We start from the raw sequence: 26923 nt of genomic DNA on the forward strand, positions 1-26923 counted from the left end.
TCCCCAGATGGAGCCGCACCCTTCCCTCCGCACCCCAACCCCCTGCCTCAGCCCGGAGCCCCCTCCTGCACCCTGAACTCCTCATTTCTGGCTTCACACCAGAGCCCATACCCTCAGCTGGAGTCCTCACCCCCTCCCAGCCCCCAATTTTGTGAGTATTCATGACCCACCATACAATTTCCATACCCAGATGTGGCCCTTGAACCAAAAAGTTTGCCCACCCCTGGTACAGAGAATCCCTCTGGAATGGCTAATCCCCTTGGCAGTGCCTTATTACCGACTTAGAAGTTGTCCATTCCTGTTTGCACTGAACTATACTGGATGAGCAGAAATATTCCCAAAAGTACAAAATAAAATATTAAATGAGAAAACAGAGAAAAACCTTAGAATGAAATTAACCCATCCGTGACTCTACAACTTCATTAGTTGTTCGCTGTGTGTGTTTGTCTTAAAGAAAAAAGTGTCCTCAAAGTATACCTAATAACAATACCTAGCTCAGTGGTCCCCAACCTTTCCGTGTGGCAGGCGCTGGACGACTAGCCGCTGAGGAGCGTGGCCGCTGGACAAGCAGCCGCCGAAATGCAGCCGAGAAGCAGCGTCATCAAGAGGCGTCGCCGCTGAAAATCAGCAGCATTTCGGCGGCAACACTTCTTGATGTTGCCACTTCTTGGTGGCATTTTGGCGGCTGCCTGTTCGGCGGCCAGTAGGTGGGTGCACATAGATGCCTTGGCGGGTACCATGGCACCCGTGGGCACCGCATTGGGGACCTCTGGCCTAGTTCTTATAAGGGCACATTTCAGCAGTAGATCTCAGAGTACTTTACTACAAAGGCCAGCACCATTATCCCCATTTGACAGAGCGGGAAACTGAGGCACGGGGGGGATGACTTACCCAAGGTCACCAAGTAGTCCACTGACATAATCGGAAGCAGAACCCAGGTCTCCTGAATCCTAGGCCTTTGCTCTTTCCACTAAGTCAAATGGATGTAGAACAGTCAGGGAACAGTTTGCTTACAGCTGGATTGCAACCAGTGTGCTTGTGGCAGATTTATCTAGTATTTTAGATATTACCAACATTTAAAGATGTTATTGCCCCCATGTGTACAACAAGAACATTGTTTAATAAAATAAAGTTTGAACTTTTAGAACATTTTTACAATTCATATCAAAAAACCTTAATTTATTAGATGACCATATTCCTTTAGAAGAATTCACTTCAACTCATACAAATAATAAAAATTAAATAAATCAGCAAAACTCCTCTGTATAAATAAAATATATTTTGTCCATATATAGTGAATTTCAAATACGCCCCTTTCCCTGTGAAAACTATAGGTAGATGTCCATTTTCAAAATGAAGATTGATCTTAAAAAGGAAAACTGTAATCTAGAGACCACCACACTAATTGAGAGTTCATTAAAATGTTTCAATATCAAAAACAAATTAGAAAAAAATCACTTTTTGTATAAATAAAACAAGCCATTTGAGAAAATGAGAAATAGTTCAAAATATAAATACAGAGAACTTCACCCATTTTCTTCCAAAAAGTGGATTTGGGAAAAGAGGCTACCCTAAGGCAAACGTCTCTAACTGGAATTTTGACAATTTGTAGCAGTAATTTTGAGAAACAAGTTATTTTCTTTAAAGCAGTTTGAAATGTGCATATAGAAAACAGACTTGTGATATCTCGGAGACCTGTCACGTTACCCAAAGGATGGATTATTCATCCTGGCTGCCTTGACCATCTGATCCCCCCAAACCCATCCCCCTCTCTGGTCTAGTGCCCTCTCTCACATCCTCTTCAAAATGGTTCTTGCCCCTTCAACAAGCCTCTCCTCAGCAGGTGAACAGCCTCATTCTCACTGCCCAGCTGCTATTGCCCATTGGCTACTTCTTCAGCAAGAGCTGCTATGATCTCCATGCCAAAAGTCCTCCCTAAGTCTCTATGGCCACCCATCTGCTGTCATGACGGGGTGGACGACGGGGTAGGGCCAGGCAGTAGGGGATGACTACTCATGTGAAGAGTGCAGGCAGGAAGACAGGGTGACTCTGAACAGGGGGAGGCAGGTCTGGATAAAAGTTGTCATAGTTATTCCACTTTGGCCCTCAAAGTGGCTACACCCCCTTCTGCCTCTTATAATACCCCTTAAACGGCTCGCATAAAATCAGGAATTCAGCCATTCCCCAGAAGACATTGTGTATCAAAATTGTTCATCTCAAGCCAATTGTAACTAGGATATCTGCTTTCCTAAAGGCCATCTCATCTGCCTTTCTAGATCTGTACTTCTGGCTACTTCCCAGTATGAAAAAGGTTCCAGTTGCTCAAGTCTTTATATTAGTATTTTGAATTGTTCTTTGAGCAGTCTGCCTTCAGTATATCATAGCACTGCTGTTTCTCAGAACGGAAGATGTGATGCATCAGACTCCAAGGGAACTTTGTGTTGAAACTGGCTCTGAGGAGTCATTTTGTTTTGGTGAAAAAAAAGTGGCAGTTCCACTTTGTGCCATTTCAATGCCTTCTTTTGCCAGTGCTGTCCTTTTGAAATGATTGGCAGAGTCTGCTATAGAAGCATCTGGTCTTCCACTTTCAGGGGGACTCAGTACCTGATCAGAGATGGCCAAACTGTTTGCATTCATAGAACACACCAGAAAAGCGCTGTTTCTTGTGGATCCCTCATGGAGATTTTGCAAAGATGGGATCTGATTCATGGAGCCAAGACTTCCCCAGTGAGATTCCTCTAACGACTGGTTGCAATTAGACTGTAAGCCTGCTCGGAAGCAAAGTGAAAATGAATCTTGAAAATGCTCTGCAGGCTAGCTTTCAAAAGTGAGATTCAGTCCCTGAACATGAGATCGCAGTGATTTACTTTTTACGTTTTACTTTAAAAGCAGAAGAAAATAGACAGTCACAGGTGAATATTTTCGTTTTGTTTTAGTTGAAGTGTTCAAAGAAAAATGTAACAGCATTTCAATGTAGTTCAATCCAGTGATACTCCGACTGCAGTTCATGAGCTGCAACTGGCTCTATAATGCAGCTCGTTGCAACACATGATATTAAAACACTGTGTGACTTAGTTATTAACCAAAGTTATTAACCAATCAGGATGCTTTTACTATGTTATTAACCAATTAAATTATCAATTTGCAGTAAGTTAACATCATATTTGCTGTAAGAATATTATACACACAAACACACACTAAGTATTTCCCCTGTCATACTGTTTAAATATGAATAGTACTCTAGTATATGAAACAATGAATTCATGCTACTGTGGCTCTTTTGGGTAAAGCTGATTGCTAATTTGGCTTCTGAACCACTTTGGTCTGAGTATCACTGGTCTAATCATATGCAACGAGCCAGCAAACAGAGCTGGAAACAGGGGAGTTTGAGTGGGAATTTGTAGGAGGAGTTGGGGGTCAGGGGAATGTGTGTGTGTTTCTCTCTCTGTCGCTGAGCTTAGGTGAGAAGGTTATGACAGGCTACAGAAGCAGGAGGGGTAGTGAGCCAAAGAACGGAAGAGGCAATGTGGATGACTAGATGTGGAAGCTGTGGGATGTACATTATTCTGGAGCGGGTACCTGAAAGGTGCTTTGTTTGGTGTAAAATGCTGCCTGATCAGATGGAAGAGAAGACTGGAGGGTTGGAGATCCAGGCAGAAACTATGGTTGAGTTTTGAAGGGAACTTGAGCAGATGATGGAGGGGAGGCAAGTGGAGGTTGAACAGGAAACCTCAAAGCTTGCAGATACAACCTGGACGGGGGAACTTTGAGGGTGGATTGCAGGATGAGGAAAGTGGGCAGTAGAAGCATGTGATAAAAGTATCAGGCAGAGGAAAAAAGACAGGATAGTGAAGGAGAAACAGAGCTCAGGGATAGGTTTACTGAGTTGGAAAATTAAGAAGGGGTGTAGCAGGCAGTAACAGAAGGTGGGAGGGCAAGGAAGAAGAAAAAAGCAGCTAGTCCTAAAAGAAGAGAGGAAGAGTCAATGGAGACAGCCAGAGTTCAGAGCCCCAGAAGGACAGAGGATGAGTTGCAGAAGATTGCATGTGAGAACAAAAGAAAAGAGGGCTTGCAGCCAGAAAGAACAGAAAGAAGAAGGCCAGAGCGCTGCACTAGGAAGAGGCAGGTCTACATGACTGGGGACTCCCTACCAAGAAGAAAAGACAGGTCTATCACCAGAGCTGATCTGAAGAACAGAAGGGTGTGCTGGCTACTGGGAGTTAATATATGGGATGTGGACATGAGGCTGAAAAGGCTCCGAATTGGAGCAGGAAAGAATCCACTGATTATCTTTACAAGGGGACAAATGACACAGCCAGATTCTCACTGGAATGCATCAGTAGAGACTATGCCAAGCTGGGGAAGACACTTAAAAAAATGGAGGCTCAGGTGATCTTCAGTGGGATTCTACCTGACCCTAGAGGAGGAGAATCAAGGAAAGACACGATTATGATGATTAACAAATGGTTCAAGGAAGTGGGGCTATAAGAAGAGCTTTGGGATGTTCAACCACTGGGAGGCATTCCTGGACAGAGGACAGTTTTCATGGGATGGACTCCACCTAAGTAGGCAGGGATATAGACTGATGTGATGGAGGTTTGCACAACTGATTAAAAGAGCTTTAAATTGGGAGACTGCTAGGAGATGCTCATGTTATCTCCATGCCTGATTCTAACATTGAGTGGGAGGAAAATTATAGAGAAGGCCCAGCAATGTAGAAAGGAACTACAGAGGGTCAGAAAATGGACATCAAGAGGAAAAGATTGTTACTGTCAGTGGTATTGGCACTGTCAGGCATGCAATACTGGCAGTAGAATGACTGTATCTAATTGGGTGAGGAATCTGGGTGAAGCCAAGTACAAACAATGAAGATATCAGTACACCAATACAAGGATCCTGGGTAACAAAATGGAGGAACTAGAACTTCTAGTGCAGTAAAACCAGATATTATAGGAATAACAGAAACACGGTGGAATTGTAGTCATGACTGGAGTACAGTCATGGATGGGAAGGTGCTGTTCAGAAAAGGCAGAAATAAAAGTAATGGTGGAGCAGCAGCATTGTACATTAATGACAAGATAGACTGTAAAGAAATTAAAAGTGATGGAATGGATCAAGTGGTATCTGTTTGAGTTAAAATCACTTTGGGAAAGAAAGCTAACACAGGCTCCACTGTGACAGTGTTTGGAGTATGCTACAGATCCCCAGGATCCAATCTGGGATATGAATAGTGACCTTTGATATCTTTAATGAAATAAATATTACAGGGAATTGTGTGATTATGGATGACTAACTTCCCAGTTATAGACTGAAGAATGAGTACTACTAATAATGGTAGGGCCCGGATATTCCTGGATTTGAAAGCTTACAGATTTCTTCACCAAATCAACATTTTAGATTTAATATAAGTAAATTGCAAGGTCCTCATAGAAGAACTGGTTGTACAGGACAATCCTGGTTCAAGTGATCATGAGTAATTAGGCTTAAACTAAATGAAAAGAAACAAAAATTGGTCAGCAAGCAGGGTCCTTGATTTCAAAAGGTCAAACTTCAAAAAAATAAGCAAAGTAATAAGGGAAATGGACAGGATCTGAATGTGGAGGAGGCTTGGAATTACTTTAAGTCAAAGTTGCAGAAGTTATTTGAAGTCTGCATCCCAAGCAAAGGGAAAAAGATTCACAGGAAAGGTTGCAGACCAAACAGGATGAACAAGCATCTCAAACAGGTGATTAAGGGGAATCAGAAAGCCTGCAAGGAATGGAAGATGGGATGGATCAGTAAGGAAAGCTCTCTCTCGAAGGTCATAAAGTGTAGGGTTAAAGTGAGAACTGCCAAAAGCCAAGCAGCGTTGGACCTTGCAACTGAAATTAAAACCAATAGTAAAAGGTTCTTTAGCCATATAAATAAAAAGAAAATAGGGAAAGAAGTGGGACCACTAAGCGCTGAGGACAGGATGGAGATTAAAGATTATCTAGGCATGACCCTATACCTAAATGAATACTTTGCCTCAGTTTTTAATAAGGGTAATGAAGCGCTATGGGGTAGTGGCTAATGGAAATGAGGATGTGGAAGTGGAAATTACTATCACATCCAAAGTTGAAGTCATTCTCAAACAGCTTAATGGGAGCAATCAGGGATGGGGGAAGAAGTAAAAAGGCAGATTACCTCCATCCAAGAATACTAAAGGAACTGGCTCATGAAGTTGCAAGCCCAATAGCAAGGATTTTTAATGAATTTGTAAACTCAGCGGTTGTACCCAATGGCTGGAGAATTGCTAATATAGTACTTATTTTTAAGAAGGGAGGGAGGGGGAAGTGATCCAGGAAACTACAAGCCTGTTAGTTTAACCTCAATTGTATGCAAGGTCTTAGAACAAATTTTGAAAGAGAAAGTAGTTAAGAACATAGAGGTAAATGGTAATTGGGATAAAATACAAAAAGGTTTTACAAAAGGTGGATTGTATCAGATCAACCTGATCTCTTTCTTTGAAAAGTTAACTAATTTTTTAGACAAAGGAAATGCAGTAGATCTAATCTACCTGGATTTCAGGAAGGCATTTGATACAGTTTCACATGGGAAATTGTTATTTAAATTGGAGAAGATGGGGATGAATATGAGAATTGAAAGATGGATAAGCAACTGGTTAAAGGGAACACAACAACAGGTCAGACTGAAAGGTGAAGTGTCAGGCTGGAGGGAGGTTACTGTTGGAGTCCCTTAGGGATCGGTTTTGGGACCAATCTTATTTAACAGTTTTATTACTGACCTTGGCACAAAAAGTGAGAGAGTGCTAATAAAATCTACAGATAACAAAGTTGGGAGGTATTGCCAACAAGGAGGAGGACTGGAATATGTAAAAAAGACCTGGACAACCTTGAAAACTGGAGTAATAGAAATGGGATGAAATTAAATAGTTCAAAGTGCAAGGTCATGCATTTAGGGACTAACAACAAGAATTTTAAGTTGGGGATTTATCAGTTGGAAGTGACAGAAGATGGGAAAGACCTGGGTGTATTGGGCAATCACAGGATGACTATGTGCCACCAGTGTGATGCAGCCATGATAAAGGCTAATGCAATTGTAGGATGCATCAGATGAAGTATTTCCAGTAGAGACAGAGAAGTGTTAGTACCATTATTTTGATAAGATTTGAGGAACTGGTGATATCTCATCTGGAATACTGTGTGCAGTTCTGGTCTCCCATGTTTAAGAAAGATGAATTCAAACAAACAGGTGCAGAGAAGAGTTACAAGGACAGCAGAGGAATGGAAAACCTATCTTACAAGAGAAGACTCAAGGAGCTTGGCTTGTTTACCTTACCCAAATGAAGGATGAGAGGAGAGATGATTGCTCTCTATAAATACATCAGAGGGATCAATAGCAGGGAGTTATTTAAGTTAAGGGTCCATGTTGGCACAAAAGAAAATGCAGATAAACTGGCCATCAACAAGTTTAGACTTGAAATTAGATGAAGGTTTCCAACCATCAAAAGGAGTGAAGTTCAGGAACAGCCTTCCAAGGGGAGAAGTGGGGGCAAAACAAACTCTAATTGGTTTCAATACTGAGCTTAAAAAGTTTATAGAGGGGATGGTATGAGGAGGTTGCAGACAATGGTATGTGGCCCATCTGCAACTGCTAGCAGAAAATATCTCCATTGGTTGGAGATGCGGCCTTCGATGGAGAGAGCTCTGAGTTAATACTATACAGTGAATTCTTTCCCAAGTGTCTGGCTGGTGATGACAAGCTCAGGGTCTAACTGATTGCCATATTTGGGGTTGAGAAGCAATTTTCCCTCAAGTCAGATTGGCAGAGACTCTGGGGGGTTTTCACCTTTCTCTACAGAATGGTGCATGGGTCACTTGCAGGTTTGAACTAGAGTAAATGGTGGATCCTCTGAAACTTGAAGCCATTAAATCATGATTTGAAGACTTCAGTAACTCAGCCAGAGGTTATAGGTCTATTACAGGAGCAGGTGGGTGGGGTTCTGTGGCCTGCAATGTGAAAGAAGTCAGACTAGATGATCATGATGTTCTCTTCTGGCCTTAAAGTCTGTGTCTCTAATGTAATGTTTACGTACATACAATACATCAGAATAATGAAATAATGGTGAAACTAAGTTGTGATAGTTTATAGATTTTCAAGATTTATGGTAAAACAAAGTTTTAATGTTCAGAACCCAAAAAAATTATTTGTGACAAAGTACACCACTGTGGAATTATTTTTATAAAGAATGTTAAAACGCAAATTTTTGGATTAGTTTTTTTACACACTCATAAATCTCACTGTTACAGTTGCAACAGAGCAAGTTTCAATAAATAGCTATTAGAAATGAATGCATTATGCAGTGATTGTCACTGACAATCTATTTACCAACTCTAACCTCTCTGTGTTATGTGATAAACCTAAAAATATTTCTTATATTTAAAATAGGAAATAGCTTCAGTAACTTATCTGTTGGAAAACACTGACTTTAGTCAACAATATCAAGTTTGCACTAAAAATTGATTTAAGAAAAAAAATGAACTAATCATGCATGCATAGGAATTACTTTTTAAAAAGTTATCTTATTATGCATGTTTATGATAAGTTCAGCCCTGGTGAAATTTATGCCACTCCACTGAAGTCAACAGAGTTCTACCCAGTGACAATATGGTTGAATATGGGCCTCCAAATTTCTCCTGAAAATACCCAAAGTGATTACTCCACATTAGCTAAGCCCATTTAAAGTTAGAAGAATGAAAAATGCATTAAAAACTATCCACTTTATTTTGCGATTCTTACAATAATGGATTTTCTATAAAGAAAAAAATACTTCTTAGCTAAGCCTTATAAGAAAGGTGGTATCCCATAGCAAATATCATGGCAGTTACAGTACAGTATTCACTGTGGTGATCAGAATACAGTATAAGGATACAGTATGTATATACATACATCAGTTATGTTGTCAGCATATGTCCCGGTTAAGATTGGGCTAAATGAATATTTAGACCTGGGGGGAGGTGGGGGTGGGAGGGTGGAACTGCACAGTAATTCTTCTGTAATTAAAATCAAGTGTTATAAAAAGGTCTTACCTCCAAAGTCTGCCATTTTAGTATCCCTTATGTCCTCGTTCTGCTGAATATTCTCACATAGAGTTTCTTTTGTACTTTTTGGCACAGTCTACAAAAACCAAATCAGATCTGTAAATTAAATTCCAGCTATAGATTGCCAGGTCACTTGGGCATAGGCACCAACTTTCTCCAGCACCGGTGGGTGCCCGCACCCCTCCACCCTTTTCTCCATCCCCATTCTACCCCATCCCCACCCCTGGCCCTGCCCCCATTCCAACCTCATCCCCAAGGTCCCCGCCCTAATTCCACCCCTTCCCTGCCCCTATTGGATCCCTTCCCCAAATCCCCGGCCCCGCCTCTTTCCCCAGCATGCCAAGTTCCCCCTCCTCCCCCCTCCCTCCCTGCCCCACGAATCAGCTGTTTTGTGACGCAAGCGCTGGGAGGGAGGGGGGAGAAGCAGGACGCAGCAGTGCGCTGGAGCAGGGGGGTGGAGCGGGGCCACGAGGAGCTGCCGGTGGGTGCTGAGCACCCATCAATTTTTCACCGTGGGTGCTCCAGCCCCAGATTACCTATGGATTCGGTACCTATGCACTTGGGCAGAGTCTAATGCTGATATAGCATGCCACTGCGGCTTTTCAGAATGATGGCCTCTCCTCTAACAGCCTCTCAGAAGTTTTTCCAAGATACTCTCTGAGTATGCAAAACCAAAAGTCACCTTGACTTAAATTGTACATTGAGCTTTTACCCAGTATGCCCACTATCACTACTTTTTAGCATGATGGTGGTGATCTCCGTAAATTAGAGCACAGTAGGTAAACAGGAGCACAGGACCACTGGTTGGGTGCAACCAGGTTTCTGCCAATCTCCCTGCTACAGTCTCTTATCTATTCAGAATTATAAACACTTCAGCCTCCCTGGCCACACTATAGCAGACCTTAAGGTGGCCATCCTGCAGCAAAAAAACTTCAGGACCAGACTTCAAAGAGAAACTGCTGAGCTTCAGTTCATCTGCAAATTTGACACCATCAGCTCAGGATTAAACAAAGACTGTGAATGGCTTGCCAATTACAGAACCAGTTTCTCCTCCCTTGGTTTTCACACCTCAACTGCTAGAACAGGGCCTCATCCTCCCTGACTGAACTACCTCATTATCTCTAGCTTGCCTGCATATATATACCTGCCCCTGGAAATTTCCACTACATGCATCTGACGAAGTGGGTATTCACCCACGAAAGCTCATGCTCCAAAACGTCTGTTAGTCTATAAGGTACCACAGGACTCTGCTGCTTTCACCTCCCAAGAATATCACAAGCATGGGCAGTGGGTGAATCGCAGGCTTGGGGAGGCTAGCTCCGGGCCAGCCTGCCCATTCCCCTTCCCCTGCCAGAGCCCCCCCTCCCTGACAGCCCCAGGCTGCCCGAGCAATCCCACCAGCCCTGGAGCACTCAGCAGGTGGACAGGCAGCGCAGCCCCCAGCCCTGGAATGCCGGGTGGGCAGGCGGCACAAGGACCAGCTCCCGCTGCTCAGAGTTCCTGGCTACAGATTGGCTCCCAGTAGCCCCAGCCCGGGGCAAGGGCACTGGAGCCCTCCCAAAAGTGGAGGGGCCAGGGGCCCTCACTCAAGGTGGAGGTAAAAACAGCACCCTGCTTATGTCCCAGGCCCTCGCCCAGGGCAGGTGGAGGAACCCCAGCTCCCCACAAGGCTCTCCCCATGCCGGGCTGCGGCTCTGAGGTCCCCCGGCCTGAGATGGGTCAGGGAGAGCCGCACGGGCAGTTTGTGTGAAGTCGCAGACCCTCCTCCTGCCCCGACTAGCTGTGGAGCCTGGGAGATGGGGACACAGGCCAAGGGCTGCTCTCAGCTCCCCCTCACCTCAAGCAGGTGGAGGGTCTGCTGCAGCCAGTGGTTTCCCCAGGAACTGAAATTAGGGGGGGTGTTTGAATTTGCAGGGTGTGTGTGTCAGGGCCGATGAGGGGTGAGATTGTGAGGGTGAAGGTGGGCTGTATGGCACCATAGTAAAAACTGAAAAATGTTTCATGACCATTTTATCAGATTTTAACTCATGTTTTAAAATCATCACACAAATTAAAGTTGGCTACTCAAGCCTTCTATGAAGCATGACATCTACGTCCTTCTTGGTTTCTTGTTACAATTTTGCACAAGTCTGTTAATGAACTTCTTGAATGCAATATGTTCATCTTTGGTGGCTTCTATTCAATTCCATTCAATGATGAAAAAGAATACTCAACTGTAGCTGTTGTGACTGGGAGTAGCAAGAGATGAATTCTTACTTCTTTCATCTCAGGAAACATACCACAAAGATCAGGTCGAGGCACTAGTGATGATAAAAAGAGAAGTTGAAGTCAAATCTTCATTCATTCATCATATGATATTCCACTCCGTGTCCAAATTCTCTATTCTGTCCTGATCACATGGCAGCCCCATTGCTGGTAATGCCTCACTCCACTCAACGGTCAGTATTATATAGGACAGGCATCTGTAAAAGCTAAGTAGAGGTTAAGTAGAATCTAAAACTCACTGTTGTAGATTTTTAAGAATCAAGTCTGTGTACTTTTTCAGTTGTCTTAACAAACACTTCTTGTCTTCACTTAAGGATTCAATATAAATGCCTTCATTAGTCAACTTCTGGACTGAAGTCTTTGCTTCTTCCAGTACTTTTTCAATGAATGGCTCTCTGATTGATCCAAATGTAGCTTCTATTCTGGACAAAGATCTACTACTGTTGTAGCAGATGCCTGGATGGCATTGTTTAATGACTCAAGTGGTTTCAACAGTACACTTATGAGAGAGAGAGAGAACAGCAATAGTCATCTCTGAACGTAGTAGCAAAAGTAATCCACCAACCTCACTACTTAGATCCATCCCATCTTGGTAGATACTTTCCAAAGCCAATAACAATGGCTGGAGTAATTTTAAGACAACAGCCAAGGATCGCTCATGAGAAAGCCAGTAGGTTTTCCCAGGTTGGACTAATTTGAATTTCAGTCTCAGTATATTTTCTAGCTTTTCCAAGATATTCAGTCTTTTTGGACTCTTGCTGACAAAAGAATATAACGAAGACATTACATTTATAGCTTTTTAAATGTCTTTTGAAGATTCTGCAGCTTGTACTAGTGCTAGTTGGAGTAGATGGCCTCTGCAATGTGTATAGGAGAGATTAGGGTTACACTTTTCTCTGAGCAAAGCTTGTACTCTACCAGGTCTTCCAGAGAAGTTTGCAGCTCCATCAAATGCACACGCAGCCATCTGTTTGGGGTCCAACTGACAAGCATTTAACTCTTCTCTAAGATGTGGGTTGTCACAGATGCAGCCAATGTGTCTTCTATAACTTGAACATCTAGAAATGCATCTACTGGCCTACCCCTGACATCAAGATAACGTACACAATGACTTAATACTTGATGCCCATTTGCATCGGTGCATTCATCAGCCATGTATGCAAATTTTTTGAATGTGGTGAAAGAGTTCATCACTTTTTCAAACAGCTGAGTCTTTCACTGTTGAACCACATGCTTCTAGCCAGTCAGTTGAGTTTCTTGCAGAAAGATAGCGAGCATTTGCTGGTCTTGTTCAGAACCAGTGTTCAACTTCAGGATGAACAAGTGACAAAGCACTTAACACTGACTTCCAATTTGTAGTGTGTGGTATCTCTTGCTTAAACAGAAAGCATGATGCCACAGCCATGTTTGTTTGCATGAACTGTGTTGTGTCTCCAGCATTCTTAATAGCCTCATCAAGTACTTCTAAAATTGGCTTTGAAAGTGGGCTTATAAGGCTTTCTGCATGTTGATGCACTACAGAGGCCTGGTGTTCTGCTGCCTTTTCACATAGTTTGTCAGCATTGGCTTTGCTGATTGGTCTGACAAACCAAGCTCCTCCACTTTTACCAATCATAGCATTGGAAAGCTTTCCTTCTTCGCAAGAAGTGCACCAGTAGCCATCTTTTGTAACTTCAGTAAATGGGAACTGTAGCGGGGTGGACCCCTGCTCCTGCCCTGAAGGGGTAAAAACAGCCCTGGGAGGGGGCTGTGGCTGGAGAAAGCAGCTTTTAGGCTGGGCTGATTGGGAGAAGTGGCTACAGTGGGGGCCATGCCCCAAACAGACTCAGCTGGCCCTAAAAAGGCAGAGAAGCCAAGGGCAGACAGTAGTCTCTCTCTGTTTGTAGAGGGAGATGGACCTGGCTGCAGGGGGCTAGAGACAGGGTACCTGAGTGAAGCAGGGCTGGGGAAAGGCAGAGGAGCTGTGGAGCTCCAGACTGGAAAGCCCCAGGCTGTGGTCTAGCAGAAGGCCAAGGGGTACTGGGGGTTGCAAAGGGCAGCCCAGGGGTAGGCCAAGGCAGCAGGTCCAAACCCAACCTTGCCAGTGATGAGCAGGCTGATACTGCAGTCTATCCCAGGGCGCAGGGACTAGACAATGACTGGCAGTAGCCATATACTAAGGCGAGGTGGAGGTTCCCCGAGGATGGGGGACCCTGAGAGAAAGGGGTTACTGCCAGGGGGCAGCACCCCATGTAAAAGGGCACAGGGTCCAGGGAGGGACACGGGGGCCAGAGGACAGGCAGATCACCGGCCTGCAGAGGGCGCTCTGGAGCTGCAATGAGCTAATTCTCAGGAGTCACCAGGAGGAGGCGCCGCTGGGGTGAGTCCGCCAGTCTACAGGAACACTTTGACCGACAAACATCGGGAACTGCCTTTAGGTTTTGGAGACACTGTTTCTTCAGTAGGTAGCTGTATTTGTGCTTCGGGCTGGTTGGATGTAGATACACCACTTGAACCGTCAGATGACATGTTGATATATTCTTGGTTCCTGATGTGTTCTTCACCTTGGTTAGTTTTTGAGGCCTTTGAGTGGCAAAATTATTGTATTGTTTTTTGTCTTTTCATTTTCACTTTGACCTGCAACATATAAAAGAGATATGAATAAAGTAAATGTTTTGTTAGGATAATGCAAATTTAACATAAGGATAATGCAAAATCCACCAAAACACATAACAGGTCTCGATTTCTAAAAAAAACGTAATTTTTAAAAAAAGAAATGTATTTAATTTAAATTGGCTTTTGAAAAGTAAGCCATCATGGGATAAGAGGGAAGTCCTCTCATGGATCAGTAACTGGTTAAAAGATGGGTAACAAAGGGTAGGAATAAATTATCAATTTTCAGAATGGAGAGAGATAACTAGTGGTATCCCTGAGGGGTCAGTACTGGGACCATTACTGTTCAACATATTCATAAATGACCTGGAAAAATGGGTAAACAGTGAGGTGGCAAAATTTGCAGATGATACAAAACTATTCAAGATAGTTAAGTCCAAAGCAGACTGCGAAGAGTTACAAAGGGATCTCACAAAACTGGGTGACTGGGCAACAAAATGGCAGATGACATTCAATGTTGATAAATGAAAAGTAATGCACATTGGAAAACAATCTCAACTATACATACAAAATGATGGGATCTAAATTAGCTGTTAACACTCAAGAAAGATCTTGGAGTCATTGTGGATCGTTCTCTGAAAATATCCACTCAATGTGCGGCAGCAGTCAGCAAAGCAAACAGAATGTTGGGAGTCATTAAGAAAGGGATAGATAATAAGACAGGAAATATCATATTGCCTCTATCAGGGATCAGCAACCTTTCAGAAGTGGTGTGCCGAGTCTTCATTTAGTCAATCTGATTTAAGGTTTTGTGTACCAGTCATACATTAACGTTTTTAGAAGATCTCTTTTCATAAGTCTATAATATATAACTAAACTATTGTTGTACGTAAAGTAAATAAGGCTTTTAAAACATTTAAGCAGCTTCCTTTAAAATTAAATTAAAATACACAGCGCCCCAGGCCAGTAGCCAGGACCTGAGCAGTGTGAGTGCCACTGAAAATCAGCTCACGTGCCGCCTTTGGCACGTGTGCCATAGGTTACCTACCCCTGCTCTATATAAATCCATGGTATGTGCACACCTTGAATACTGTGTGCAGATCTGGTCACCCCATTCCAAAAAAAGATATATTGGAATTGGAAAAGGTACAGAGATGTGCAACTAAAATGATTAGGGGTATGAAACAGGAGGAAAGATTAAAATGACTTGGAATTTTCAGCTTAGAAAAGTGACGATGACTAAGGGGGGATATGATAGAGGTCTATAAAATCTTGACTGGTGTGAAAAAAATGAATAAGTAAATGTTATTTAATCCTTCACAGAACACAAGAACTAGCAGTCACCCAGTGAAATTAATAGGCAGCAGGTTTTAAAACAACCAAAAGGAAGTACTTCTTCACACAACATAAACTCAACCCGTGAACTCTTTGCCAGGGGATGCTGTGAAGACCAAAACTATAACAGGATTAAAAAAAGAAATAGATAAATTCCTGGAGAATAGGTCCATCAGTGGCTATTAGCCAGGATGGGGAGGGATGCAACACCATGCTCCGAGTGTCCCTAGCCTGTTTGCCAGAAGCTGGGAATGGGCAACAAGGGATGGATCACTGATGATTACCTGTTCTGTTCATTCCCTCTGAAGCACCTGGCCTTGACCACTGTCAGAAGACAGGATACCGGACTATATGGACCATTGGTCTGACCCAGTATGGCCATTCTTATGTAAAAATTAATTACAATAATAATAAAGTTTAGTACAGAAAGTCCCCAACATATTGACCTCTCAAGATAGCAACGATGTGAGATAACAACCTTGGCAAATAATGTATTTTAAAAATCTTGGCCATATTTATATTTACATAAGTTTCCATTCCCAGTCACAAATCTAGCATTCTGGAGCAAAGTCACTAAAATATAGTCCAACAAACAAATGATATTTAACATGCCCCTCACTTTCCCCTCCACCGCACCCCACTCACCGGTGCTGTCCTTGGTTAGTGGAGACTCAGAGTTCAGAGGTGCTTTCACGTGAGTTCACTTCCGAGGTGGGGGGCAAGAAGGCACCTTGCTTTTTTCCTCCAGCTGCTCACTGTTCGCTCTGGCCACTGTTGTTCGTTGTGCCACCGTTCACTCCATCGCTCTGTTGCCAATGGCCCTGCGCCGTCACCTTCTGCTGCCACCTACCACTGTGACCTCTGCTAGTTGGTCTCTTGAGGTTCCACCAGCTCTCAGTGATTTCAGCTGAGCTCTCAGTAGGGGAAACTTCACTGCTTGTGCACTCTGGGCTGTCTCTTCCACAGAAACACCCTCCCACAGCAGGTCTAAGCATTTAGACCTGATTATCAGTCATTTCAGCTGTAGTGGTCATTTAACAAGACTATCTATGGAGCCTAATCAGCTTTGTCTTTAAACAGTGGAGAAGGGCAGGTCAAATAGTACTTGTGACTCAGACAGACCATCAAGCCAAACACCTGTCCCCACCCTCTCTCTTGACTCCTTCAATCAGCACAGGCTAAGTACAGTTCTACTGCCCTTTACCCATACAATAAGAACAACAACATTTCATTACCCACCCCCCAACCCCCCACATTCAAGTGATTTGTAACCCAACCCCAGCCAAAATCTATCACTTGGGCAACACAGCTCTGTTTGCTGGACACCTAGGTAGATTAGGTGTGAATGCAAATACAATCTGGTCCTGAAGCATTTCCCCCCAGCTCATCACTAGCTGTCAGGGAGAGCTCATTTAGACTTTGCTTACAAATCATAATTTGAAATTATTAGGTTGGCCAACATCACTGAAATGAATGCACTGACATTGTCATAAAAAACAACAGCTGTATAGAATGTCAGGGTTGGAAGGGACCTCAGCAAGTCATCTAGTCCAACCCCATGCTCAAAGCAGGACCAATAAGGAAGCTAGTCTATGTTCATACTTTTCAAATCTATTATACTTTTTCAGATACTTATTTTATCATACACTTTAAAAGTATATAAAGTGTGTATTAATGTTTCAATCTCAATTCAAATTTCCAAACAGTTACTAAATTGGCATGTAACTAGTTCACAAAACTCAGGGGGGTGGTGTTGGGGAAATTCAGGGGGAGCGTAGGGAAATCACTGGCTGTGGCTCCCCATAGCTGCCTTAGCCTGGGATGGAGCCTTGGGGAGGTGAAAAGTGGCCGGGCCAGGCCAGACCCATTCACTTTCAAAATGTGGGAGGGTTATGAACCCCTGACCCTGCCCACCCGGTTCCAGTGCCACTGGCCCAGGGCCTCAGCCACATGGGAAACAAGAGCCACAGCAGAGCACGGTGGGAACCAGGAGGGGGTCTGGGAATGGAGTGTGGGCGGGGCTATGCAGGCAGTTTGGGTACGCTTAGTCTTCCCCCGCCTTTGATACTCGCCGCCCATGATCACCAGTGTCCGCCATCGCAACTTATCAGGGTTGTTCCCAGAAGCAGTGGGAAGTCAACGTGATTCATGACAGTTCTGACAAATTTGCCCAAAAGAATCTAAATAGCAGAAGTGAAACTGATCAGTGCCTTCTCATCTTTGTGCAGCTGCTGCTTACAGAGCTAAGAGCACCAGTATATATACTATGTCCTGTGGCACCTTATAGACTAACAGAAGTATTGAAGCATAAGCTTTTGTGGGTGAATACCCACTTCGTCACCCATGAAAGCTTATGCTCCAATACTTCTGTTAGTCTATAAGGTGTCACAGGACTCTTTGTCACTTTTTACAGATCCAGACTAACACGGCTACCCTTCTGATACAGTAGATACACTGGGGCTGCTAGTGGATAGCATTGCATCTGTTGTATTCAGATGATATTTGGAACATTATTTTCATTTTCTAAAAGGCCCTTATGGTTATGAAAATCAAGTTCTGGAGAAAGGCCTGGCAAGGGAATGAGTGGATTTTTCAAGCCCTATCAATATATGGGGAATTTATTTTTGCGAAGTTTTCAAAAAGATCAGAACTGGCACACAAAGAATTAAGTGATAGTATTACTTGGATGATTACCACTTTTACTGTAATGCTTTTCTTCTTTTTTTAAGTCTTCACATATTTCAATAAAGAGCTGTCTACAGACTTCTACCTTTCCTTATCTCAACAGTCATCAGAAAAACATGTGGCTGCAAAAATAAATAGCTGTGAATAAATTAGTGAACAATGAATGGCTCTTTTATGCTAAGGTCTGGAACACTTTATGGTTTGCCTAACTGTTGGGAAAGGGACTATCTACAATAAGTTTGCTATGACAATGAACAGACTGTTTACTTATCCTCCCCCCTTTCCATTACTCTTCAACAATATTAACATCTGATAAGGATGAAAATTAGGAACTATGTATAAACTAACACACCAGATTGTAAACTTTTCAGGGCAGCGATTGTGTCTTCTTCTCGGGTCTGGAAAGTGTCTAGGCACCCTTTGGACACAAACCATAATCTGAAATAATGTTAGGTGAAGATCAGCAAATCTTTTCAAATGTTAATCTGAATATAAGGACAGTTTGCAGACCCCAAGGAAATACTGGTCCCAGGCACTTAAATTCGTAAATTTACCCTCTGTAGGCAGGAGCCATACAATTCCCCATTATTCAATGAAGACCAAAGAAAAGCAAGGCAAGAGAGCAGAGGAGAGTTCTGTGTTTTTTCCACCTTACTATCCACTCTGATACTGCTTGGAGTGTTTTATTGCGGCCAGGACACTGACAGCCATTTGCTACTGAAACTTCTGTGTTCTCATCAGATTACGGTTATTTTTATGTCATGAATTTTTTCTTGTGCAACAAGTACCCCAATGAAGGTGTCCAGTCAGTAATTTTTCCATAGTTTAAATGTTTCATCATTTCCTGGTGCTGTCAAGCGTTTTCTGTTGGGTGAGGATTAGAGGTCCAGGGCAAGCCCTGAAGAATAGCCTCTATGTGCAGTGTGCCTTATATCCGAATTTTCTAAAGGCTGTACCAACCAGCGTGTAGTATGTCCAGACTCTAATTCTATAAGCTAACCAGCTCAAAGACAGCAGCTCTTCTCTGTGGCAAGAAGGGTGTCCTCAACCACTGTTCCATCTCCTTTCCTGTCCTGCTCAACTCATGCCTCCCATGTACCTTTGTTGTCCATAATTCTGGAATCATCACAGACTCCGAACTCCCTTCTTCTCCTGAAAATCTGCCTTATCACTGTGGTGACTTACTATCCAGTTACTCACCCCTTTAACATTGTGCCAGATCTTAAAAGTCTTGTTATCTGCAGTTGGAGTTGGAGAATGAACACAGGGATGGAGTAGACTTGCTGCAGTATAGAATAAGGGCCCTAATGCTGTGCTAACTTAGTTCACTTTGTTACAACTGTTGTTTCTTACTCCAGTTGAAGTAATTTGCATTTACTTGAAGGCATGACTGACTTATCTCGATCAGGATACAAATCACTACCTCCACAACAATGCCCATGTATGTTACTGTCTCTACTCCACCTCTGCTGAAACCCTCATCCATGTCATCGCCATAACTACTGCAACTCCATTAGCCATGGCCTACCCAAGTCCCAGCTCTTCCGATTCCAGCCCAGAGACGGCTGATGCTTTCCTATTCTTCATGTACAAAGCAGCACCACTTTATCTCCTCACTTTCCTCAAATAGTTCCACTGTCTCCCCATTCATTTCAGGCTCCAGTTCAAAATACTCATCCCTATTTATTAAAACCCTACATGGACTTGTGCCAACCTCTCTCTTTGCTTCTGCTTTAAACACTTTCTTATCCAACACCTGCCTCCTCTTTGTCCCCTCACACAGCTGGGTCCAGGAGTCTCCTCTCCTGCAGCTCATCCCATCTAGAATAAGATTTCACACTACTTCTCATGCCTCTTCTACGTCTCAATATTTTGAAGTATAGGTTCTGCTGACGTCCCTGCCAGATCATGGTCCCTGTCCTCCTTCCTGAGAGACAAAAGCAAGTGAAATGACACTCTGGTTACTTACTTGTTACCTACCAATGGAGAGACAGCCACCTGTGCTCCAAAAAGATGCCACTGAGAGAATTTATGGTATACAAAGAGCACAGGCAACATCTTACACATCTGTATTTTCAAAATGAACTATACATAATGCCCCTGCCTGTTGCACACCTTAGAACACAGATGCATAGGATGGTCATTATTTCTCTTCTGGTGCACTTCTGGGCAGATGGAGACACTCTGCCATACACCTTACGTATTCGCCAGCAGCCAAGTAATGTATGCTCTCTTGTACGTAATGCCTGAACTAAAATACTCACAGCGCTGCCCCCTGGGCTTCAGATAAGTCTTTATCTTCTTTAAATAATCCACAGGAAAATATAGATCAGTTTAAGCCTCTAGAAGACTATTCTCCTCATCCTTACTATTACACTAATACTTCAACAGAAAGAAAGCTCATTATGCACATGCGTGTATACACACTGTCAGTAACCTAGTCCCAGATTTGGACCTTAGCGTCCAAAATATGGGGGTTCGCATGAAAACCTCCAAGCTTAGTTACCAGCTTGGACCTGGTACTGCTGCCACCACCCAAAAAATTAGAGTGTTTTGGGGCACTCTGGTCCCCCCAAAAACCTTCCCTGGGGACCCCAAGACCCAAATCCCTTGAGTCTCACAACAAAGGGAAATAAACCTTTTCCCTTCCCCGCCCTCCAGGTGTTCCTGGAGAGATACACAGAAGCAACCTCCGTGAATCTAAATAGAGGAATTCCACCCTCCCCATTCCCAGCCTGGAGAACAGAATTACCAAGAGTCAATCTCTCTTCCCCCCTCACCCAGAGTGAATGCAAAGTCAGGCTAGTACATCTAACACACACAGGTTTTCCCCTGACTTCTTCCTCCCACCAATTCCCTGGTGAGCTGCAGACCCAATTCCCTGGAGTTCCTCACTAAAGAAAAACTCCAACAGGTCTTAAAAGAAAGCTTTATATAAAAAAGAAAGAAAAATACATACAAATGGTCTCTCTGTATTAAGGTGACAAATACAGGGTCAATTGCTTAAAAGAATATTGAATAAACAGCCTTATTCAAAAAGAATACAATTCAAAGCACTCCAGCAACTATAGACATGTAAATACAAAAGCAAAAACCAACTTTGTACTCACAACTTGAAAACAGAAGATTAGAAAGCAGGAAATAGAAAAATCCTTCTCATAGCTGAGAGAGATTCAGGCAGACAGAAGACAAAGAACTCAGACACAAACTTCCCTCCACCCAGAGTTGAAAAAAGTTTGGTTTCCTGATTGGTCCTCTGGTCAGGTGTTTCAGGATACTTGTTTTTTTCAGGTGAAAGAGACATTAACCCTTAGCTATCTGTTTATGACACACACACCCACACCAAGCTTCCCAGGTAAATCAGTGAGCTCAGCGGTTCTCAACTGGAGGTCCGTGGCACCCTGGGGGTCCGCAAGACTTTTCAGGGGAGGCGCAGAACCCCCTGGCTGAAACCTGGTGCCCCAAGACCTGGCAGTGGCGCGGAGCAGAAGCTGGAAGCCCTGGCACTTCCCCCCCAGGGCTGAAGCTGGGAGCAGCAGAGGAGCCCTGGCATGTCCCCCAACCCAGGGCTGAAGCCAGCAGTGGTGCCCCCTGCCGAAGCTGGGAGCAGCGGGGGAGCCCCGGCGTCCCCCCTCAGAGTGCACCTCTCAGGCTGAAGCTGTGAGCAGCACAGGGCTGAAGCCCCGAGCCCTGGTGTTGCCCCCACAAACTTACCCAGAGTGGGGTAGTCCTTACCCAGAGTGGGGTAGTCCCAGGGGCATCTCCCCCCATCTCCTCTTCCCCAGTCCCTTTCAGGCTCCATACTCTGGCCAGGTCATAGGTCAGAAGTCAGAGCCAGGCAGTGCAGGGCAGCTGCTCCTCTGGCTGGTGGTGCCATGGAGCAGGCAGTTGTGGCATTCTCCCATCGGCTGCTGGTGCCCAGGGTTGTGGCTGTGTCTCAGCTCCCAGACATCTTTGACTGCTCATGCAGCCGGTAAGAGCTGCCTGGGTGGGGGGACCCGGCTCCAGGGAGGCAGAGCCTTTGGGAAGCAGCCACCGCAGGAGGAGCCTTCCCAGCACACAGCCCCTACCTACACCCTCCCTGCAACCTGAGCTACCCTCTGCCCAAACCCAGCCCCTAGTTAACCCCTCCCTGCATCCTGAGTGGTTTTCAAACTTTTTGAACTGAGTCTCCCCTTTGAGTTATATTTTTTGGTTGCATCACCTTTGGGTGGCCTGCTGAGGTGAGTCAGGGAGTGGAGGTGGCACTCCCTTCCTGGACCACATTGTGTGGTGCAGCCCTGCCGTCCCTTCCCCTGCCCCCAAATAGAAGTCAAACTATGCCTACGCCCAAGGATCCCCCCTACCATCCCGGAGCCCCGAGTCCCTCCACCCTCACCCTTGCTGGGCACTGGAGTTTTTATAGCATGTCAAGGGGGGCCTCAAAGAGAAAAAGGTTGAGAACTCCTGAGTTAGATAAAAGGCATATGCTAATCCAAATGATAGAGGGATCAATTAGGTGACAAGTTTTAAATTAGGGTCCCTCGATCTAAAACATTTAGCTATAAATAAAAATATTACTGAAAGAAAATTCTGCAGTTTAATTAGAAGGTTTACAAAAAAGGATAATGCACGGAGGACAGTAACAGGTAACCTTAACAATATTATTTGAATGTAATCAGAGCATCTAATTACCCACCTTGCTCTGGTTGGGTAAGATTGTTTACTGACTAATCAAGCTATTTATGGATAATTTAAAGTTCATCTCTGCTTATTAGGATTTTTTTTGCTGAATTACTACGACTGCCAATTTCTCCAAAAGCCTTCTGATGCAATTGTAAGAGAGGATAATGACATTAAGGATTTCATAAGGAGACTCCAGTAATTTTATTAACTGATTTTCATCTCTCTAATTAAAAGTCTTGTGTTCAGCTGTAAACATTTTGAAAGTGGAGGCTGGGGCACTGGATTCGGCGCTACATTTATAGTCCTGACTGTGCTAAAAATTAGTACAGTGCGCACCTGCTCTTTTATCTCTGCACGGCTTGCATCTGCTTCATCTTTTTAAGATGGTCTGAATTCTGATGGTAAGATTCATTGCTGATAAATTAAAATAGAATATGTTTGCTTGTAAGTAATAAATGTATCATCATTACCTCTGGACCAGGAGACAAATTGGTAAAGGAAGCAATATCAGATGCTTCAGTACAGATGATGCTTGGCTGTTTAATGGAGAGCTGTCCAGTTTCCTGATACTGAAGAGCACTAGAAAAAAAGCAAGAGGAAATAAAAAGAAATGTCAGCTAAGAATTGAATTTCACCCTGATTTTACAGTCTCTATACTCAAGCAACACTTTTATTTACTTTCTGCGCAGGACAAGACTGAACCCTTATTTATGAAAAGTGGCTTATGTGCAAGCATCTGGGTATTTATTACTTTGTAGCTAAAAGGTTCTCAGTGCCTACAGTAAAATTTCATTGGTATCCCAAGGCTGCATAATATGTAACAAGTCTGTAAGAACAAATTCCTTTTAAAACACAATTTAAAAGGAACCTTCCTTTACTTCTAACTCATCATTAGACGTATAAAACTAAGTTGAGAGAAAGTCAACTTAATCTTTTAAACCCAAAATTACAAAATATTTTTACTAGACTTTAATTTCTGAAATGGCTGATTTGGAAGGTCTTTGTCATGGCAAAATGAATCACTTGATTTTCCTCATTTTCATTGTCTGGCAATATGATTCAATGGTCCAAAAAAGGGAAGAAGTTTCATGTGGAAATTGACCATTTGCTATAAATGTGAAAGAACAAGATAGGCTAATAGTAGAGCAGCACAAGAGGCCACTAATTAAAATGATCATTTCTAGGGCCACTGCACGCTAGATACACAAAGGGAAAGAGAGGAAATTCTAATATTATGCAAAATACTGGCCAATATTTCTAGAACTGGGTGCTTAAAGTTAAGCACTTAAATCTATATTTATGGTCTCCGGTAAGATGTTCGATTTTCAGAGGTGCTAAATACAAATATTTCTGCTTAAAGTCAGCAAGACTTGTGAATGTTTAACTCTGAAAATCAGGACACTTATGTACCTGGATAATTTAGGCAATTCAGTTTGAAAAATCTGGCTGCTTCGCACTTAAATAGCATCTTTCCTCAAGTGATCCTGAAGTGCTTTGCCTACAGTCATTACGTTTCCTAACACCCTATGGAGGCATTACAGCCACTTTACAAATTGATCAACAGGCACAGAGTACCACAACACATATAGTATCCTCTGCTGGCCTTACCATAGAGATACACTGCCAGCAATTTAGCAGAAAGCTCCAATTCCTATCTTACTGGAAGTAGTGATGCAGAACAGAATCAGGCAGAACAGTGGATTGTGAGAAGATCTCTGCGGTACCACATCTTAATACTATCAGTAAAAATCTTTGCAGTTCTCCCACTGCAAAGACACTTCCCTGATCAGAGATAATTTCATATAATGTAATTTTATAAGTACAGTTAAAAGTATGGTATCTTTACTTCCTTGATTGTGGGATACAAAACAGGATGTAACATTTCTTTAAACAACTGGTTTTGTTAGGGGTATCCATTACCCATATGCCTCTCTTCTAGAAGACAGGATTCAGAGTGGTAGCCATAGGCACTGACTCTGTGGGTGTTCTGGGGCTGGAGCACCCACAGAAAAAAATTTGTGGGTGCTTATCACCCACCGGCAGCTCCCTGCCCCACCTCCTCTGCTCCAGCTTACCTCCACCTCCACCCAGGGCTGGCTCTAGCCATTTCACCGCCCCAAGCACGACGGCACGCCACGGGGAGCGCTCTGCCGCTCGCTGGTCCCGTGGCTCTGGTGGACCTCCAGCAGGCGTGCCTGCGGATGCTCCTCCGGAGCCGGGGGACCAGCAGACCCTCTGCAGGCGGTCCACCAGAGCCGCCTGCCGCCCTCCCGGCAACCGGCAGAGCGCCCCCTCGCGGCATGCCACCCCAAGCTCGCGCTTGGCGGGCTGGGGCCTGGAGCCGGCCCTGCCTCCACCTCTTCCGCGAGTGCACTGCCGCATCCTGCTTCTCCCCCCTCCCTTCCAGTGCTGCAAAACAGCCGATTCTCAGGGCAGGGACAGGGGGGGAGAAGTGGGAATGCAATGCACGGGGGGAAGAGGCAGGGCCAGGGCGGGGGTTTGGGGAAGGGATCCAATAGGGGCAGGGAGGGGACAGGGACTTTGGGGATGGGGTTGGAATGGGGATGGGGAAAGGGTGGAGTCGGGGGGGGCCAGGGGCGGGGGCATGGGCACCCACTGGCACTGGAGAAAGTTGGCAATTATAGTGATAGCTGTGTTAGTCTGTATCAGTTAAAACAATGAGGAGTACTTGTGACACTTTAGAGACTAACAAACTTATTTGGGTGTAACCTTTTGTGGGCTAGAACGCACTTCATCAGATGCATGGAGTGGAAAATACAGCAGCCAGGTATAAATACACAGTACATGAAAAGATGGGAGTTGCCTTAATTAGCATTGACTCCCCACTTGGTAGGGCAGCTCCCATCTTTCCATGTACTGTGAACCAATTTAGTTTAGTGGAGAAGTTCAAGGTTAGTTTAAATCCCGTGACATAGAACGTGCTATGAAAATACCTGGTTTCACAGCATTCTGCTCTTACATGTACTTTTGCTGCAGGAGAACACTACATCAGAGTTAACATTATAAAACCGCAGTCTTCCTTTAGTGTTATTCTCTGTTGCTGAGCTATAGCTTGAGTCAATTAACAGTTCAAAGGCAGCCAATACAAAATATTTGGATTGTCATGAATACTTTCCAAGCCTCAAGACAAAGAAAATGCCTTAAAAAACCCAACAACTTTACAATAGCAGTTAATTTTGATATTGAAATCAGTGACGCAGAGGTTACATATGCCTAATTACAGAGCATGTTTGCACACACACCGCTGAACACCAGGCTGTTATATAATTCACGTTGTTAATGGCCAATTAGTTTTAATTTTTACAAGCAGCTGAAACAATAATTCTTCAAAATACCAGTGTTATTTCATCCCCTAAGTATGCTGCTTCAGGTTTTGTTGCATCTTATCATTGGAGAGTTAAATCAAGCCTACAGGAGTTATATTTCAGGTTTCAGAGTAGCAGACGTGTTAGTCTGTATCCGCAAAAAGAACAAGAGTACTTGTGGCATCTTAGAGACTAACAAATTTATTTGAGCATAAGCTTTCGTGGGCTATAGCCCACTTCATTGGATGCACGCAGTGGAAAATACAGTAGGAAGATATATATATACACACAAAGAACATGAAACAATGGGTATTACCATACACGCTATAATGAGAGTGATCAGTTAAGGTGAACCATTACCAGGAGGAAAGAAAAAAAAACTTTTTTTGTAGCGGTAATCAAAATGGTCCACTTGCAGCAGTTGACAAGAAGGTGAGAGGAACAGTATAGGGGGAAATAAACATGGGGAAATAGTTTTACTTTGTGTAACGACCCATGCACTCCCAGTAGCATTGCACTGCAAGAGTCAGGACCAGTGGAAATTCTAGTGGCACAAATAAATGAAATCAAAACTTTGATTCTAGAATTTTTCCATATTTTTTTCTGTTTTTTAAATTAAAAACAAGTTCCAGTTCTTCTCCAAGCACAGAGAGAATCAGCTATCAAAAGGGAAAATGCCATAATTTGTAGAACTTTAAATCAAATGTTTACTATATAAAAGCATTAAACAATTACACACAAAAAAACCCACCCCTGTTATTTCTTTCTGGTGGGGCTTCCCTCTCTATCTATTATTGCACCACTAAAATCAACAACCGGCCATTCAGTTTGTGTCATCCATAGATGTGAAAACATCCACAAAGCACAGATAAGCATTATTATCCCATTATCATCATCTCCATTTTACAGATGAGGAAACTTAAGAGCAGAGAGGTTAAGTGACTTGCCCAAAGTCACATAGCAAGTTCATGA

The 26923-nt window shown here is 43.5% G+C and overlaps 1 protein-coding gene across 4 annotated transcripts in view; it reads right to left on the reverse strand.

Annotated features, from left to right (window-relative positions):
- Window positions 1–1109: 1109 nt before the first annotated feature.
- The window catches only part of LOC127043930 (palmitoyltransferase ZDHHC11-like), a 101809-nt gene continuing 75995 nt past the window's right edge, over window positions 1110–26923 (reverse strand). For all 4 annotated transcript variants that reach the window (XM_050938220.1, XM_050938219.1, XM_050938221.1 and 1 more), the window contains exons 9-11: window positions 23096–23204; window positions 9072–9159; window positions 1110–2768 (exon numbers count right to left, since the gene is read on the reverse strand). In XM_050938220.1, the coding sequence (XP_050794177.1) occupies window positions 2419–2768; window positions 9072–9159; window positions 23096–23204 (547 nt within the window). In that variant the 3' untranslated portion in view covers window positions 1110–2418. The remainder of the gene's footprint in view (window positions 2769–9071; window positions 9160–23095; window positions 23205–26923) is intronic.

The sequence above is a fragment of the Gopherus flavomarginatus genome, chromosome 2 (genome assembly GCF_025201925.1).
Source record: "Gopherus flavomarginatus isolate rGopFla2 chromosome 2, rGopFla2.mat.asm, whole genome shotgun sequence".
Lineage (NCBI taxonomy): Eukaryota > Metazoa > Chordata > Testudines > Testudinidae > Gopherus > Gopherus flavomarginatus.